Consider the following 18,369-nt stretch of genomic DNA (forward strand, 5'->3'; position numbering starts at 1 on the left):
TTAATTTATTCAACTAGTAACAAATCAATTAACTATTTACTTAATTTATTTAAAAATTCATAACATTTAATGAAGAGCATATAAATACAGAAAGGTTAAAAAAAAAACAAAAAAAAAAACACCACTGCAGAGCACTGTGCACACCATGCTAACTTTTACTAGTATATTATGTTGCTGGGATTTTATGTCTTTAGCCAGGAGGTTGATTTTTTGAGACAGGGTTTCCCTGTAGCTCCAGCTGGCCTGGAACTTGCTCTGTAGACCAGGCTGGCCTCGATCTTAGAGATCAGCCTACCTCTGCCTCCTAAGTGCTGAGATTAGAGGTGTGCACCACCACACCTGGTTTGTTCTTTCTTTTTTTAAGACAGGTTCTTGCTAAGTATCCTAGGCTGTCTTCTAACTGGCAATTCTCTTGCCTCAGCTTCCCTTGTGAGAATTCAGGAGTATGCCACCATACAAAGCTTTATGATTGTTTATTCACTGCACAAAATAATGAGTGGCATTTTCACTTATACATATAAAGTACTTTGATCACATGTACTCTATTACCTCCACTTATCTCCACACAGAGACCTCTGATTAGTCTATTCCCTAGTCCTTAAGAGTTCTCCACCTATTTTCCTTTTTTAAAAGATTCTACACCCTACAGAAAATGTTTGTCTTTCTGAATCTGACTTATTTTGTTTATGGTCTCCAGTTCCATTAATTTTCTCAAAAATGACTCACTTTTTTTCTTAACACCCAGTTAAATAATCCAGGTCTATCTATGCCACACTTTCTTTATCCATTCTTCCACTGAGGGGTACCAAACTTATTTCCTGACCTGACTGTTTTAACAAGTACACAGTACACATGGATATTGTAGATTTCTCTACTGCATGCAGCTTTGATTCCTTTGGGTATATTCTCACCAGCAGTGCCTAGGGGTTCCTTTTTCCCCACCACCCACAACAGCATGTGTTCCTATTTTCTTGATAATAGCCATCCTAACTGGAGTGAGATGCAATCTCAATGTAGATTTATTTATAATTTTTAATTATTTTTACTTTATGTGTATGAGTATACTGCCTGCATGTGCAATGTCTGCATTGAATCCCCCTGGAACTGGAGTTACAGGTGGTTATTAGCCACCATGTGGGTGCTGGGAATCAAACCCTGGTTCTCTGCAAGAGCAGCCAATGCTCTTAACCACTTAGCCATCTCCCCAACCCCTTAATGTAATTTTGATTTACATTTGCTAACAGGAATAGATGTTGAGCATTTTGTCAAGTATTTACTTCTTCATTTGAAAAGTACTCAGTTGATTTGCCTGTTCTTGACTAGATTATTAGTACTTGAGGTGTTTAACTTTTTAAACTAAACTTAACTTTTATGTTAAGTTATATTCTGGATTATCAGATTCATAACTGATAAAAAATTACCTCCCATTCTGCAGACTCTGTTCCCTTTACTGTGAAGGTTTTTCATTTTGTGCAATCCCATTTGCCAACTCTTGTTACTTCCTATGCTTACTGAGGTCCTGTTTAAAAATACATTATCCAGCACTCAGGAGGCAGAGGCAGGTGGATCTCTGTGAGTTCAAGGCCAGTCTGGTCTACATAGTAAGTTCCAGGACAGCTGGGGCTACAGGGAGACCCTTTCCCAAAAAGACCAAAAAAAAAAAAAAAATTCTCTATGTCTGTGTTTTATGTCTCCTACTAGCAGTTTCAAAGTTTTAGGTGTTATAATGATGTCTTTGATCCATTTAGAGTTGATTTTTATACAGTTGATTTTGGCCTTCTACATGCGGATATACAGTCTCCCCAACCCCACTTGTTAAAGAGACTTATTTTTGTGCCAATGTATGTTTTTGGCACCATTGTGGAAAATCAGATAGCTGTGGTTACATATGTGGATCTCCTGGCCCTCTGTTGTATTCTAATAGTCTGCATGCTTGCTTTTGCTCCATTACCATGTGGTTTTTCTTGCTATAACTCCACAGAGCAACTAGAATTCAAGTATGAGGATACTTTCAGTACTGCTTTCTCCTCAGCATTCACTATGCTAAATTTCTTGTAACATGCAAAAAAAGAAAAGACATACATCATACATGCATACACATGTTCTGAAAAGCTAAACCTAAAATGAGTAACAATGATAACCCATGAGGAGACTGATGGGACAAGGAGGAGGAAGCAGGGACTAACAAAAAACATGAGCATTCCATACATGTTTACTTATAAAGCATAAACGGGTTCCATCTTCAAATATTCAAGTTACATCAAAAAAAGAAAAAAAGCAAAGCCTACAACTGGCAAAGAGAAAATTAACCTGTTTATCAAAAAAAAAAAAAAAAAGGTTTCTCAGGGGACCATTTCAGCTCATCATTAGTAGAATATAGTCTAAGGAGGAAAAAATAATCTCAAACCTTATGTACTGATTGTATTGATAACTTTAACACTTAAAAGCTATTCCACTGATATTATATGCCAAAGCAATGCTCATATGATAAAACATGCTTATGATGGGGCTGGAGAGCTAGTTCAGTGGTTAAGAGCACTGTTTTTTCTTGTTGAAGACCTGGGTTCAAATTCTAGCACCAGCATGGCAGCTAACAACTGTCTGTAACTCCAGTTCCAGAGATCTGATGCCCTCTTCTGTCCTCCTCAGGCACTGCACCACATGGGTGCACTTACACAAATGCAGGCATAACACTCATACACATAAAATAAATAAATAACATGCTTATGATAAAGCACAACAAAAACAAAGGTTTTAAGTATAAAAGAAACAGGCAGGTGGATCTCTGTGAACTCACTATGAAGACCAGGCTGGTCTTGAACTCACAGAGATCTGCCTGCCTCTCTCTCCCTAGTGCTGGGATTAAAAATGTGTGCCACCACACCCAGCTTAAAAACTTCATTTTTAAAATATCTGTTCTGCCGGGCAGAGGCAGGCAGATCTCTGTGAGTTTGAGGCCAGCCTGGTCTCCATAGCAAATCCAAGCCAGCTGGGGCTACAGGGAGACCCTGTCTCAAAAAGACCAAAAAAAAAAAAAAAAAAAATTGTTCTGTGTTTGGAAAGAACTTAGAAATAGCACTCTTACTACACCTAGTAACTACATATTAGTCTCAGCACCATTTCCCATGAAAGGACCAGGGCTTTGGGGGGAAAGGCCAATTCAAGGATCAGTGCAGACCATACAAGAATGCCATATTCCACTTTCTCAAAAATAATAATAATAATTTGAACAAAAACTAATGAAGACTCCTGGACAAACTCCACAATTTTGAGCATCACAATACATAGTAAACATAAGAGACAACAGTCAATTAAATTACATGAGTACATAATGGCATTCAAAGGAGAAAAGAAAAATAAAACACCCTGGCTTGTCCACATCTTTGTCAGGAAAAAGGTTTCCCAGAGCTAGCAGCAGCACAAAGCAGAAAAAGAAGCCATCTGAAACACCCTTAGAAGGTACCCACTCTGAAAACTGCAGGTTAAAGTGAAGCCATCTTCTCTAATAACAAACACACCTCATATGAGAAGACACAGTTCTAGCCAGGTATGGTGGCACACACTTGCAATCCCAGCACATGGGAGGCAGAGGCATAAGGATCATTGCCAAGTCTGAGAAGCCAGCCTGGTCTATCTATTTAGTGAGTGCCATGCCAGCCGTGACTACATAATGAGACACTGAATCTATTTTAAAAGAGGGAGGGAGGGTGGGAGGGATGGAGAGAGAGAGAAAGAGAAAGAGGGCTTCTATTTGTCTAGCTTCTAATAGAGGAGACAGAACAAAAAAGAGACACAAAAGGAAAGGAGATAAATAGAGGGAGAGAAAGAAAGACACTTCTGTTTATCCACCTTCTAATAGGCCAGGGCCTGTTTCGTACACAAGTGCACTATCTCATTCTTCAGCAGGCACCACCCTCAAAAAGTACCCACTACCTTCAGTAGCAGTTTCTTTAAAACAGATCAAGAACAGAGGATGTCTTGTGCATAGGATTCTTCTACATTTTAAATTATTTGTCTGTATGTGTGCCTGCATGCCTTTGTGTGCTCCACACGAATGCAGGAGCCCATGGAGGCCAGAAAGCATTTTGGATCCCCTAGAACTGGTTGTTACTCCATGTGGCTGCTGGGAATAACTGCTCAGCCATCTCTTCAACCCCAATTTCTTCTACACTGTTGAAGACTTTTTCTACAATCATTCATAATTCTCTCCTATACAATCTGTGCAAGCAGATATTCAGTATCTCACTTTTATCCAAATAATCCATAACAAGTAACGACAGGACCTAAAATGCTCCCCAAAATTCTGGTTCTCTAGAATATATACCCACCCTGTGTTATCTCCTGATAATCTAAGTACAAGACCTATAAATAAGATGAGATGTTGAGATGTTACATCTCTGACTATACCTCTATGACAAATGTGAGGATTCTACATAAGTAATTAGGGTTTCAAGTCAGTGGCTTCCTAGTTAATCAAAAGAAACTTTATCCTTGGGGTTTACTTGGTAAGATGAAAATCCTGGAAAGACTGACTGGACTACTTGAAGACATGCTCTCACGCAGCCTAGAAGCAGCACATATACAGGCTATGGAATGCCTAGAGAGGAGCAGTCTCTGAGTCCAAGGCTTCAAACTACAACCACAAGGAACTAAAGTCTGCCAATGAGGATTTTGTGGCCCAGACTGGGGCAAAGCCCAGCCAGCAGATGACTGAGCTAAACTAGTTAGACTACTGACGCAACAAAACTATCAGAATATAAGAGTATTATTTTATGCTAGGTGTGGTGGTGCATGCCTTTAATCCCAGCAGTCAGGAGGCAGAGGCAGGTGGATCTCTGTGAGTTCAAGGCCAGCCTGGTCTACATAGTGAGTTCCAGCCCAGCTGGGGTTACAGGAAGACCCTGTCTCAAAAAGACCAACAAAACAAAACAAAACACCAAACCAAACCAAAGCAAAAATTCCTTAAGCATTTAATAACCCTTTTACTACACCTACACTTATCTTCCCTCCAAAAGAATAAAGGCCAGCCGTCTACATAGTGAGTTCCAGCCCAGCTGGGGTTACAGGAAGACCCTGTCTCAAAAAGACCAAAAAAACTTGCAAAATCTGTGTTTAGTGATTTGTTACATAGTAACAGAAAACTAAGCATTCCACTTACCTCCATAGAAAAACTGCTTTTTCTCAGCACTCCTATGCTATTGTTATTCACCTTACTAATGAGATAACTTAAAAAACCCCAACACAGGACTCTTGGTAAAGTACGAACTGGTAGGAGAGAAGTAAGCTACTTCCTGAAAGTACATCATGGGCACTCTAGGTCCTGAACCCTGGCGAGGAAGTGAGAAGTCAGGGAAGTGGGAAGGCACTGCTCATCTGCTCTTTCAGTGTCAGACAGGGGTTACAGTCTCTTACAGGAGTTGCATCCAGTCCCCACCATAGAGCAAATGCCCTCAGGGCTCAGGTGTGCTGACCTATAGACATTAACTCAACCTCCATACTGAGCTCTCAAGGGAAACTATGAGCTATGCCGCAATGTAACTGCAATGAAGGGAGAGAAAGGAGGAAGAAACTACAAACACAGAAAGTGAAGGAGTCAGAGTCAAGTCAATCAGCCCAGACAAGGAAACTACTTACTATTTCAGAACAATGGGTCAGAGATATGAAAGGTAGGGAAAGGGGCAAATACAAACAGGAATGAAAATCAGTTTGAGAAAAACTGGAGATTTGTGCCAATGCTACAGTTTGAGTAAGTGTCCCTCAAGGTTCATGTGTCAAAGGTTTGCCCCCTGAGGAGTTTCAGGGAGATGATGGGACCTACAGGAGGTGGAGACTAGAGGACAATCCTTAGGTAATTTGAAGTGTCCCTCAAAGGGAACTGTGGGACCCCAGGCTTTTTTTCTTCCTTTTTGCTTCCTGGCTGATATTGTAAGCTTTGTTCTAGTACATGTTCCTACTATGATGTGTTACCTCTTCACAACCCTGCCCCCCCACACACACACACACAAACAAAAGGACCAAGCAATCATGGACTGGAAACTTCAAAGCTGTTAGCCAAAATAGCCTTTTGCTCAATAAGTTCATTACTCTGCACAAACATGGAAGTCCTCCCTACTCACACACAGTAAACATAAACCTAGATCTTAGCAGGGATACAGAACTAAACCTGGAAATCCCATCAAATGAGTTATATATGATGGCTTGGAGGAAATGCCAACATCTGAGGAAAATCATCATCCTCTGCCCCAACTGCACTCTAGGACCACCACAGATCAGCTGCTATAGTTTAGACTGAGAGACACTGGTGTTAAGATTTTTTTTTTTTTAATTATGGACCGGGGATGGAACTAAATTGGTAGAGTACTTGCTTAGCATGTATGAGGCCTATAATTTCAGCATGCTGGAGATAAAGGCAAGAAAGTCAGAAGTTCAAGATCATCCTTAGTTATATGGAAAGTTTAAGTCCAGCCTGGGCTACATGAGACCCTGTCTCAAAAAGATTAAAAAATTGAATAATAAAATTAAATTAAATTAAATTAAAACATATCCAAAGGTTCAAACATGTTAGAGGATAAGTACTGCCAGGGTTGTATAGGACTGTTGTATAGCAATTTCTTCAGAAGTGAAATATTCCCTACAGGAAGGAGGGGAGGGAGGCTCATAAGACTCAGAAATAAACAACTTGCAAGTCTCAGAAGTTCTTGAAACTAAGAAGATTCACAAGGCCACAGAAGCAGTCAACAGTTGAGAGAGAGGAAACTGTCCACCTATCAGTTCCTGCAAAGGATGCAGGAGCTCCAGGGTTTCGGCTTCTTTGAGTCCTCAGGCTGGGGTGGGCTTTGTGTATGTTCTGTAATAAAACAAGCTGGCAGGGCAGGGTGGCACGTGCCTTTGATCCCAGCACTCAGGAGGTAGAGGCAGGCGGATCTATGTGAGTTCAGGGCCAGTCTGGTCTACATAGTGAGTTCCAGGCCAGATGGAGCTACAGGAGACCCTGTCTCAAAAAGACCAAAAAAAGCAAGCTGGCTTTTGGGAAGATGGTTACTTTGGTCCATCATCAGTTTCCCTATCAATAAAGAGATGTTTATTAGCCATCTCTCCAGGAAAAGTCTCACACAGTAAGGACAGAAGAGGAAAGGATAGAAGCTGTGTACCTGACAGGTAATCCTTTCTTGGAAGGCACAGACTGGACATCTTGAGGAACACAATGTTGAGGGTTACAGGAACTGACACCAAGAAAGAAATGAAGCATGGGCTCAGGCAGCACGAGTCAACTGCAAGAGTTAGGGGCTCACAGTAAGTATCAGGTGGACTTTTAAGGAGGTCATTGCTTTGGCAGGAGGATAAGCTATCCCAAGAGAAAAGGCTTTATGGATCGCCCAAATAAACCTTAGGATCAAGCACTGAAAACAAAGCTCAAGTAATATGCCAAAACCAAACTAATTCTCTTTATTTTTTTTCATTTTCGTACTGTCTCTGTATACTGTTCCACTGAGCATGCTCCCACACTCCCCACCCTTGATCTTCTCTTTAAAAAAAAAAAACTAAAGTAGAACTGAATCCACAGCCAGGTACTATAGCACATCCCTTACAGACACCCAGAAGGCTGAAGCAGTAGGAATAAACATTTAAAGACTGCTTTTTCCCCCATTCTGTAGGCTAAGGAGCTATAAACAATCGGTGGCTTCTGGGGAGAAGAGTCAGTTTTAAGGGTGTGACTCCTGGTAGGTCACCACACTCCAATGGATGGCCCCACACAGAGAAGTAAACGGACAGCACAAATTGGGAGTTGATGGGTTATTCAAAATAACATTTTAACCCAGGGGTTATGTGTTATATTCCTGACATAACTGTAATGCTCAAACAGCCCTGACCATACTAACATGAAATGACATATACGACTGTTACAATTAGGATTCAGCAATTAAAAGAAAAACTTAGATACTCCCAGTTAAAGAAAACAGTGCATCTGAATGCATAATCACTCAAAAACACAACTAAAGAATGAAAACGACAACTGTAAAGGAAAAGTATAATATGCAGAAAGATTATCTGCATATTAAAGAAGACTGGGTGATTTTATTATAAGACACATGAATATTGAAGTTATAAATTCTAAACCAAAAAAAGAAATCAGCTATGGTGTTCTAATCTTGTGTTAAAAGTTGCACAAAAATACATACTGCTTTTCTTTTCATTCCTATTCGTTTCTTTATCAAAACAAGATTGGGTGCTGAAAATGGGGGGGGGGGGTCAACCTGAGAAACAGATGAAGAATTACTGGAAACACATGGTGAGGCATTGTCATTTGGGTTTGTCTTTAAACTGGAACAACAGGAGAGTCCAAATTAATGATCACGCATAATACTTTGAGTCAATCCAACAAAATGTCATACATAAGAATATCAAACCCTCATTTCCATTCTGGAATTGTATAAACTAAACAATAATATTCTATTGAGGCATCCGTACCTTAGATATGACAGGTAAAGAGTACCTTTTAGAATCCGATCCCCAAAACATTACATTACCTACATTTGCCACATTCTTTCATTTCAACGTATCATCAACCAGCTGAATAATCAGTGAAAACCTGAGAAGAGCACTCACTAAATGTTCACTGCTTATGCACCTTTTTTATCAACTTCTGATGTCTAACACAATGTGACACTATTTACATTCAGTAAGTTTAACTTTTAAGGTTCACTTGTATGCTTAATATTTTGAATTGATGATTATATGCCCAATCCAGGACAAATAAACGATCCAGAACTGAACTACTGACATACTCAACAACTCTGATGGACCTTGAAGGCTAATGCTGAGAGAACAAAGTTAGTCTCTGAAAAGCCATATACCAATTGATAACCTCAAAATAACAAAACTCTGTAGCTAGAGAACACACCAGTTCTCAGCGCCAGGGATTACAGACTGTGATGGTAGAGACTACAAAGGGCTAGCACCAAGGAGGTAACTATGGTGATAAGTTTCTAATTGTGGTGATGGTTACATAAATTGATGCTTCGGACAGAGTGGCACAGAACCATGCACATCAATTGTAATAATGTGAATGACTTGCTTCTGATATTATCCTACCATGAAATAAGATATAATCCCTGGATAAGTCTGGTCTTGAGTACGCTTTGACCTTCTATTTTCTTTGCAACTTCCTGAGTCTATTATTATTTTCAAAAATAAAAGGTTAAAAAATTGCTTCATGCATATCTAATTTCATGTGCCACTTCAAAGAATCCTTAAATAGAAACTGTAGGAAATGCATCCGAGTGCAGCTTATATAAGAAAGAGCAACAATCTCCCATTCAGGGCTCATGCTCAAAGACATACCCTTAGCCTTCCAAGACTGGCAAAAAAAAAAAAAAAAAAAAGACAAAAAAAAAGCTTTTTAAGGTGTCATGTACAATGTTTACAGTTCCTTTATGTAATTTATTTTTTGGTTTCCTGAAAATCTACAATCACATCAGACAGACACGCTATCCTGAAACTATGTGATAAAACACAAAAATCAGAAAAGTTTTAAAAACTAATGACTTGGTTTTTCTCCCGGGGGGAGGGGGGGGGTGTGCATGTGTATATACACATTCACATGTGTATGGCACACATATATGTGCAAGTGTGTGTGCCATCTGTGTGTGCACATGCCTGTGGCAGGCAGAGACTGACATCAGGTGTCTACCTCATTGCTGTCCGTATTGATTGACAGAGACCTCTCACTTGAACCCAGAGCTCACCGATTCCACTAGTCTAGCTGGCCAGCTTGCCCTGGAGTTCCCAGGGTTTCCCTGGGTTCTCCCCACCAAGCACCAAGATGACAGGCAGGCCACCACAGTCACCTAGTTATTTGTGTACAGGCTAGAAATCCTCACACTTTCACAGAAATGCTTTGATGACTGAGCCATTTCTCCAGCCCACAAGTGTTTCATATTTATGTGAAAATCAGGTGGATTCCTGGAATAGAATGAGCACTCCATTAGAAACTGTTGGCTGCAAAGATCCAATGCTGATATATGCCAATTATCTACAATCAAGAAGTCAAGATCAATGTTTACAGTATATGTAAAGGTTTTCACACTCTCAAGAGATGGCTTTGCAGTTAGAGCGCTGATTGCTCTTAGAGAGAACCTGTTTGGTTCCCAGCACCCACATGGCAGCTAACAACTATCCATAACTCCAGTTCCAGGGGATCCAACGCCCTCTTCTGATCTCTGCAGGCATTGCACAACATGGGTGCATTTATATACATGCAGGTAATACACTCGTACACATAAAATAAAAAATAATATATTTTTTTTAATTTTCACACTTCGCTGGGCATGATGGTGTATACCTTTAATCCCAGCACTCAGGAGGCAGAGGCAGGTGGATCTCTGTGAGTTCAAGGCCAGCCTGGTCTGCATAGTGAGTTCCAGGACAGCTGGGGCTACAGGGAGACCCTGTCTCAAAAAGACCAAAAAAAAAAAAAAATTTCATACTCCAAAAACATTTCCGTTCTAAAGTTACTAAAAACTTCATGGGCATTTCAAACAAAATTAGCTTGCAGGAAATAAATTTCCTAAAATTTACATATACATGTATGTATGACTTTCCCACACACTATTTATTAACCATGAGTTAATGAAAAACTTCTCAATCCAGGAAAGCCATCCTAAGAAAGATGAGACTAAAGTCTGTCAGGATAATGTTTGCAATGGCAATGTGGGTCTGCCAGAGGACTCTGAACAGGGACAGAGTCTAATTCCTTAGGGAAAAACAACATGTAATATGTAATAAACAATGCTGCATAAATTTCACAAAGCAATCTCTTTTTCCATGCTATTCAAATACCAAACACATTTTTCCTGTGATGTATAAACAAAACCTAGTCACTTGTTCTTAGAAGGCAGTGTGAAGACTTACAAATAATATTTAAAATGTCTAAAAAGGGCCAAATACTAGTATCACACTGAAGAGAGAAAAAAAGTGAAATGATGTATACATGGTGCTTCATTTTAAACAGATCTGACTCATCAGAGATGATCAATTTCTCACTAAAGTGGTTTTAGATCAAAATACTAAAACATATTTGGCAGTCATTCGGCTGCAATTATGAAGGAAAAAACTTCACTGGGTAAAGGAGGGGTTGGGTTTTTTGGTTTGGTGTGTTTGGGGTTTGCTTTGTTTGTTTTTGCAGTGATCAGAATCTAAAGACCGCAAACATGCTAGGAACCCCCTCTAGCACTGAGCTATAACCCTAGCCTTTTGGCAAGTCTCCTTACTTCAAGAAGTGTCTCAAGAGCCAGGCACAGCTGTTCATGCCTTTAATCCAGCAATCAGAAGGCAGAGTCAGGCAGATCTCTGTGAGAGCAAGGCCAGCCTGGTCTACAAAGTAAGTTCCAGACCAGCCGGGCTACAGGAAGACCCTGTCTCAAAAAGAAAAAAAAAAAAAAAAAAAAATGTGCCTTAAACTATATAAACCTGAAAAAATAAATCTTAAAAAGTTTGTCTTGGGGGCTGGAGAGGTGGCTCAGCGGCTAAGAGCGCTGATTGCTCTTGCAGAGGACCCAGGTTCAATTCCCACACCCACATGGCAGCTACGAACTGTCCTTAACTCCAGTTCCAGGGGAATCTGAAGACTTCTTCTGACCTCTGCAGCATTGCACAACATGGGTGCACTCACATACATGCAGGCAATACACTCATACACACAAAATAAAAATAATTTTTTTTTTTTAAAGTTTGTCTTGGAATGAGAAGATGGCTCAGCGGGTAAAAGTGCTTGCTAAATAAGCCTGACAACCAGGGTTCGAATCCCTAGAACTCGTGTAAAACAAAGCCAGACACACCAGAATACGTCTGTAACCTCAGCATTCTTTTTTTAAATTTGTATTTATTTGTTTAGTTTTATGTGTGTGAGTGTTTTGCCTGCATGTATATAAGTGCATCGTGTGTATGCAATGCCTATGGAGGTCAGAAGGCAGAGGATCCCTGGGAACTGGAGTTACAGTAGGATGTTAGCCACCGTGGGTGTCGGGAACCAAAACCGGGTCCTCTCCAAGAGCAGTCAATGCTCTTGAGCAAGCCCTGATCTCAGCATTCTTACAGGGAGATAGGAGGCAGAGACAAGAGAACTTGTGGAAGCTGGCAGGCCAGCTAGCCTGGAGTACGCATGCAGCAAACAAGAAAAACCCTGCAGCAAACAATGTGAAAGACAAGGACCAATGCTGAGGTTGTCTTCTGACCTCCACACGCACTGCATGGTATATGTGGACATGAACATATACACGCACATCACATACACATGCACAAAAATAAAATTTTAAATGCTATTTTAAATTTTAAAAGTTTATCTGAATTTTGGTATTTCAAAAATAAGAAACTTCTTATCTCTCACCTCTTCTGCCCACTTAGAAAAGAAAAAGGAAAGCAGACAGCAATAGCTAAATATGAAGAAATGTCTTTAACAAAATCAAAAGGCTAAGAACTACTACATCAATTGACTTCTTAGCTTGGTTTTATCTAGCATCACAGCACTAATAACAATCCTATAATCCACAACAATCCTAAACACTTAGCTTTCCTAACAACTGGCACTCAGCATGTGTTTAAACTACTGCTTGTGCTGCTGAGCAGAGTAAGGAACGTTGTAATGAGCTCTACATAAGACTGTTATAAAAAGTTTATTATCTGACACATATGTAACATAGCCTCAGGGAAGAGGAGAGCATACAGACAAACAAACATTTTAAGCACTTCTTTATGTAGGTGATAGGGAGGTCAAAAAGTAGTTTTCCAAACCATTCATAAATAGCATTAGCTTACAGGCAGAGAATCATCTACAGAAATTTAGTTATTTTTACTTAATAATTTCCTGGCAAACTTATAATTACTTTATTAAACATTATAACAGTCTTAAGCCAACAAGCTGTGTTCCTGATGGGAAAATTTGAGCATTCCTCTTAGTGAGACCCACAATAAATATAAAACCAATAGTTCAACTAAACTGTTGCTTCTGCAGAAGCACAAACACAAAATTCCCTAAATGAGTGAGTTTCTGCAAACCAGAAATATTACTACTTATCACTGTTTCCCTGCAGGGATAAGCACCCACTCCAAAATACCAGTTAGAAACAAACAGGCCAAGTGGAGCGACAAACAACTTTGATCCCAGAACATGGCAGACAGAGGCAGGAAGATCACTGTGAGTTTATCACCAGACTGTACTACATAGTGAGTCCCAGGACAGCTGGGGCTACATAGTGAGACACTGTCTCAAAAAAAAAAATAAAAAAAGTCATCAAGTCTTGATTAAGAGTGTTAGGGGTGGGGATGGAACTCAGTTGGCAAAGAGCTTGACTGACATGCAGAAAAGTTCTGGGTTTGATCCCCATCACCACATAAACACAGCACTTTGGCACATGCCTGTAAAGCCAGCACTCAGGAGGCAGAGGCAGAGATCAGAAGTTCAAGGTCATTCACAACTACATCCCTAGTTCCAGGCCAGCCTGAGAAACACAAAACCTTGTCTCAAAAAATAAAATAAAATAAAAAATAAATTAAAGAAAGAAAATCAGACTTCTTAAACAATAATGGGGAAAAATGCATAATTAAATCTCAAGCTTCTTTCGCTAACAGCTTTAATTAAAACACGGCTACATTAAAACACGGCTACATACGATCTACCTAAGTAGCCATAATCAATGTTATGTTTTAAGTTAAAAGAAACAGCCCTGTAATTCGGCAAGAGCTAATTTTTAGCCAATCATACATCCCCCTAAAGCACCTTAACCAGAAACTTAAATACTGAGGCAAAACACACAGAGAAAAAAGGCATGTCAACCCACCTGTATATCTGTTTTCAACCATTTGGAGTCTAGGCGAGCCTGGGCAGCCAAACAGAACGACTCGGAAGGCATCTCTCCTCCAGCTTCCTCCTGGAGATCAGGCCTGTAAGTCAAACAGAAACGCCGGAAACCTAAAGCCTTTTAAACTGTTACTTAGACCGTTCTGCAATGTTTAACGCAGAAGAGATAAAGGTGTAAAAGGGGAGCGGAGGAGAGCTGGAGGAGGGGAATGAGGGGACAGAGGGAAATCTGGACCGATACAGGGTAGGCGGATAAAGGGAAATCCCACTTCCAACAGAGGTAGTTTCGCCCGGCTTTTGCAATTCTCGGGCGAGACCTAGAGACTCGATGATCACAGGAGACCACAGCGCAAAGCCATCCCCTCCCTTAAATCCAAAAGGGACACACACACCCAACAGGAAACCCCATGATCGCTAGACAAGTGACACCAGGGTGCGCCGGCCGCTTTACCCTACAGCAGTGTCAGGTGCGGGGAATAAAAGTCGTGCCTGCAGATAAACCCACAGTAATCGCTGGAATAATGGAAAGACAGCCGACACAGCGCGGCCTGGGGTATGCGCAGGCCTACGCCCCGCCACGCCAACGCCCGCCGCCAGCCTTCCGCCCTCCGCTCGCTTTTGGACACCGCTCACCAGGACCTGGCGCCGCCGCCTCGGCCCGCCAGCTGCGGGAACACTCCACTGCCTCTAGCCGGCCGGCGCCTGCGATCCCGGGGCGGCTGCGGGCGGAGGAGCGGGCTGATGCACGGCACCGTCCGCCCAATGGAGCGAGGCTGCTCCGAGGCTTCAGCCAATGGAGAGGAGGGAAAGGCCACGGCCCGCCCAACTTCCCTGCTTCCCTCAACACCGCTCAGCTTCCTTCTTGGTGTTCACCCGCGATGGCTAGAGCCAACCACAGGCCCCAGGAGGCAGGACTTCCGTGCACGCAGGCACGCACGTACACAAGCTCGTTCCCAGAGCGTGGGTCACTCAGGCTCAGGTGCGGCCCTTGTTGGACGAGTAACTCCATCAGGCCTCCTGGCTTTTGTAGCACTGAAGAGTGGTTATAAGACGAAAATGTAAGAAAAAGCAATCGAAATGGAATTAAGCTATAAATAAATACAAATAGGACACTCTCCAAACACTTAGAAATTGAGTTTTACAGGTCTAAATAAGCCATGGGTTAAATAAAAAAATTTAAAAAAAGTCCAAGGGCATAAGAGATTTTTAATAGGAGCTGGCGGTGTAATTTTATTTTAAAGAATCGTTGTGAAGGAGGTTCCCATGTTTAAAAAGGCAGGCATGAGCGGTAGGCCAAGCCACCAGTGGTAGCTTGGCTCTATTTGATCAATATGATGCCTCTTTGTGCTACATCATCCTTGGCCTGTAGCTTCAAGGTCACTTCATGGATCAAGGGATTTGCAATAGCTCTAAGTATCACATCTCTCTTTGGGGCAGCAGGAAACAATACAAGATCCATCGTCTTTTTATTCCTAGACACCCCCACAGCGTTTTTCTTTCCCTTTCATTGGTTAAGGCTTACATGTTACTGTAAATGGAATCCACCTCTAGATGGAGCATGTCCTGGTCTCCTCTTCTAAGGGTTAATCCAGTGTGGCAAGTCCTCACCTGACTCAGGGACCACCACTAGGAAGTCCAGTTCACCTAAAGATAATGTATTTTTCTTCCTAGAACCCTCAACCCCAAGTGCAGGCCCTACACAAGCCACCATGAGGATCTTCTCAGTCTGCCCACCTTTTTGAGGCAGGCATAACTGTCTCTTTTTCTTCCTTTTCTTTCAGATGCTGGCTAGAGCTTAAGTATGCTCTTAAACTCCCCAACACTTTGAGCTTTCTTACGCCTTTTCTAAAGCTTCCCTCCCTGGCCTGTGGCTGCTAGCTGCTAGGTGACTGACCTCCCTGCCACCTTCTCTAAGCAGCATGGCTTTTGTTCCTTCTCGTCTCAATTTTCCCCTTCCACACAGATGCAAGAGCTACAGCTTGCCTGCCCTGGGGTTTCCTTTTAAACTCCAATAGATTGTCCCCAAGCATCTGTTTGAGTCACTTCTTTCAACACCCATGCCTACAGGCTATATACAAGGTGGAAACTAAAACTCTAGTTCAGACATTAATCCCTTCTGGAAAAGAAACTTACTAAAAATGTTATTATCTAAGGGTCTTGAATGGGTTTGTTTTCTCCATCAATTAAAGAATTAAAAGACAAGGGGAAAAAAATCTCAGAAACAGCAGAAAGTAACAGGTAACAAACTTTATTAAAAATTAAGAAACACATATATACACACTCACACATAGAGAAAAATCTCTCCACAAGTGAAGAGGGGACTCAGAAACTGAAAAAGCCAAAGCTCCCAAGAGGGCTTGGGCCTATTAAGTGTTTTTGCTGGTATGGTGCAGGTCCCCCTGCCCCAATTTTGGATTAGTCTACTTAAACAAAGAACAGAAAGCCCACAGGTCACAACTATAAGCTGTGTCAGATATGTCCAGGTCTAGCATTGGTCCTAGCTAAACTGGCCTGGACTGGTCAGCTGGAAGCGGGCCTTGCCAGTAGGAGAAACAGCTTGCCAGGTCTCTCTCTCAGACTAAGAAGTAAAAGTGTGCCATCTTTATTACTCATGGGTGTCCCTGTCTGCATATCCAGGATTTTGGTCCTTACATTTGTCCTCAAGCTTCCACTTGTGCCTCTTCTTAAATAATTTTAATAATGAGTCTTAAAACCCCCAAGAGGGGACCCTGATTTTCCAGGTATCATGTGATGGCTCTGCTAAGATGGTTACTGCTAAGACAGTAACACTTCTGTCTGCCTTTTAATTCTTTTTTTTTAAGTTTGGTTGTTTATTTGTTACTCTTAAAGAGTCTTGTTTTTGACTAGACTCAGACTTCAAAGTATGTCTCAGTAAGGACAACCTATGTCTTTAATTGGCAGAGAAAATGAAACTATTCATAACCCCCAAGGGTATCAGGACCTGTTCATACCTAGCTGGAGGGAAGCTGGGATAGATACTCTCATTGTTTCCCACTCAGCAGTGAATATCTGAGTTCAGTTATAAAGGAAAAAATAAGAGTGAATTTTAGAGTATACACTAGCAACAGTTCTTCACGTCCATCACCCTTGATGAAGGAGGAAGCAGAGCACAGTGCAGGTAAGCAACCATCCTCTCAATGACTAGCAGTTGACTCTGTGTAGTGAAGGAGACATTTGGACCCAACAGTCTGCATCCTGTGCTCTGAAGTGCTGTGCTAGTCAATCCTCCCAAGAGTTCCCTTGCTGATTCTTTCTCCCTCTTATGTTTCCCAAAGACTTTGTGACTCTTAAGTTCTCCTTTGTCTCAAAAGGATCTTATCAAGGCTTCAAATTCAACCACCTCCGAAATACAATTAGGCTGTCAGCCTGAGACAAGACTGGCTTGCTACCAATGGAAGGCATGGCCTGCAGAGGTTCCTCTTGTCCCTAGGCTCACTTCTCAAAACATCCATGTTCCCTATCCTTTTCTATGTCCCCTAGCTCGGACGATATTCTTACTGCTAACATAGACTCTCCCAAATGCCTCAATCCTGTCTATATTAGTCCATTTTGTGTTGCTGCAACAGAATAACATAACTGCATAATCAGAAAAGAAATGTACAACTCACAGGGCTAAGTTCTTGGGCTAAGTTCAAGAGCATGGCACTAGCATCTGATGAGGGCCTTTATGCTGTAAATAACAAGGTAGACAGGCAAGAGAATACCAAGCAAACATATCCCTTTGATCAAGAATTCACTATGGATAATGTCATTGATTCATTCATGAGACAGAGCCTTCTTGACATGATCACTGCTTAAAGGGTCTACCTCTTTATTAATATTAATATTGTTATTGTTATTATTATTAGTATTACTTTTATTTTACATATGTGAGTGTATTGCCTATATGTAGATAGGTGCACCCATGTTATGCAGTGTCCACAGAGGTCAGAAGAGGGGTTGGATCCCCTGGAACTGGAGCTACAGATGGTTGTTAGCGACCATGTGGGTGCTGGGAATAGAATCCGGGTCCTCTGCAAGAGCAGCCAGTGCTCTTAACCACTGAGCCATCTCTCCAGCCCAGGGTCTATCTCTTAATACTGTTGCAAAGGCAATGACATTTCAACAGGAAATATAAATGGCCGTTAAATCACAGCACTGAATTTGCCAAGCTCTGGAGAAGTTGGTGCCTTTCCTTCTGGGTATTTTGTGTTTAAGATGATGGGATAAATATTCATTAATAATATTAGATACAAGCTGTTAAGATGACTCAGAGGACTTGAATTAGAGCTACTCACATGGTAGCTCACAATCATCAGTAACTGTAGTTCCAGAGGATCTGATGCCCTCTGGCCTCTACAGGCACCAGGCACACAAATGGTCCCATATTCAGGCAAAACATTCATATGCATAAACTTTTTAATCTTTTAAAGAACAATAATTTAACAAAAGTAATGAGTGTCATTATGGCACTTTCATACAAGCATGTCATTATAACTTTTTATTCCCCACCA

The 18,369-nt window shown here is 41.3% G+C and overlaps 1 protein-coding gene across 4 annotated transcripts in view; it reads right to left on the reverse strand.

Moving 5' to 3' along the window:
- Herc2 (HECT and RLD domain containing E3 ubiquitin protein ligase 2) overlaps window positions 1-14,590 on the reverse strand; it is a 209,536-nt gene extending 194,946 nt beyond the window's left edge. For 3 of the 4 annotated variants that reach the window (XM_029563803.1, XM_008833640.3, XM_029563802.1), the window contains exons 1-2: window positions 14,489-14,590; window positions 13,836-13,938 (exon numbers count right to left, since the gene is read on the reverse strand). In XM_029563803.1, coding sequence (XP_029419663.1) covers window positions 13,836-13,907 — 72 coding nt within the window. In that variant the 5' untranslated portion in view covers window positions 13,908-13,938; window positions 14,489-14,590. Of the gene's footprint in view, window positions 1-13,835; window positions 13,939-14,306; window positions 14,429-14,488 lie in introns of those variants that run through there. The other variant, XM_029563801.1, reaches the window with a different exon arrangement.
- Between the last annotated feature and the right edge of the window lie 3,779 nt (window positions 14,591-18,369).

This window comes from Nannospalax galili, unplaced genomic scaffold, assembly GCF_000622305.1.
Source record: "Nannospalax galili isolate Female #2095 unplaced genomic scaffold, S.galili_v1.0 scaffold135, whole genome shotgun sequence".
Lineage (NCBI taxonomy): Eukaryota > Metazoa > Chordata > Mammalia > Rodentia > Spalacidae > Nannospalax > Nannospalax galili.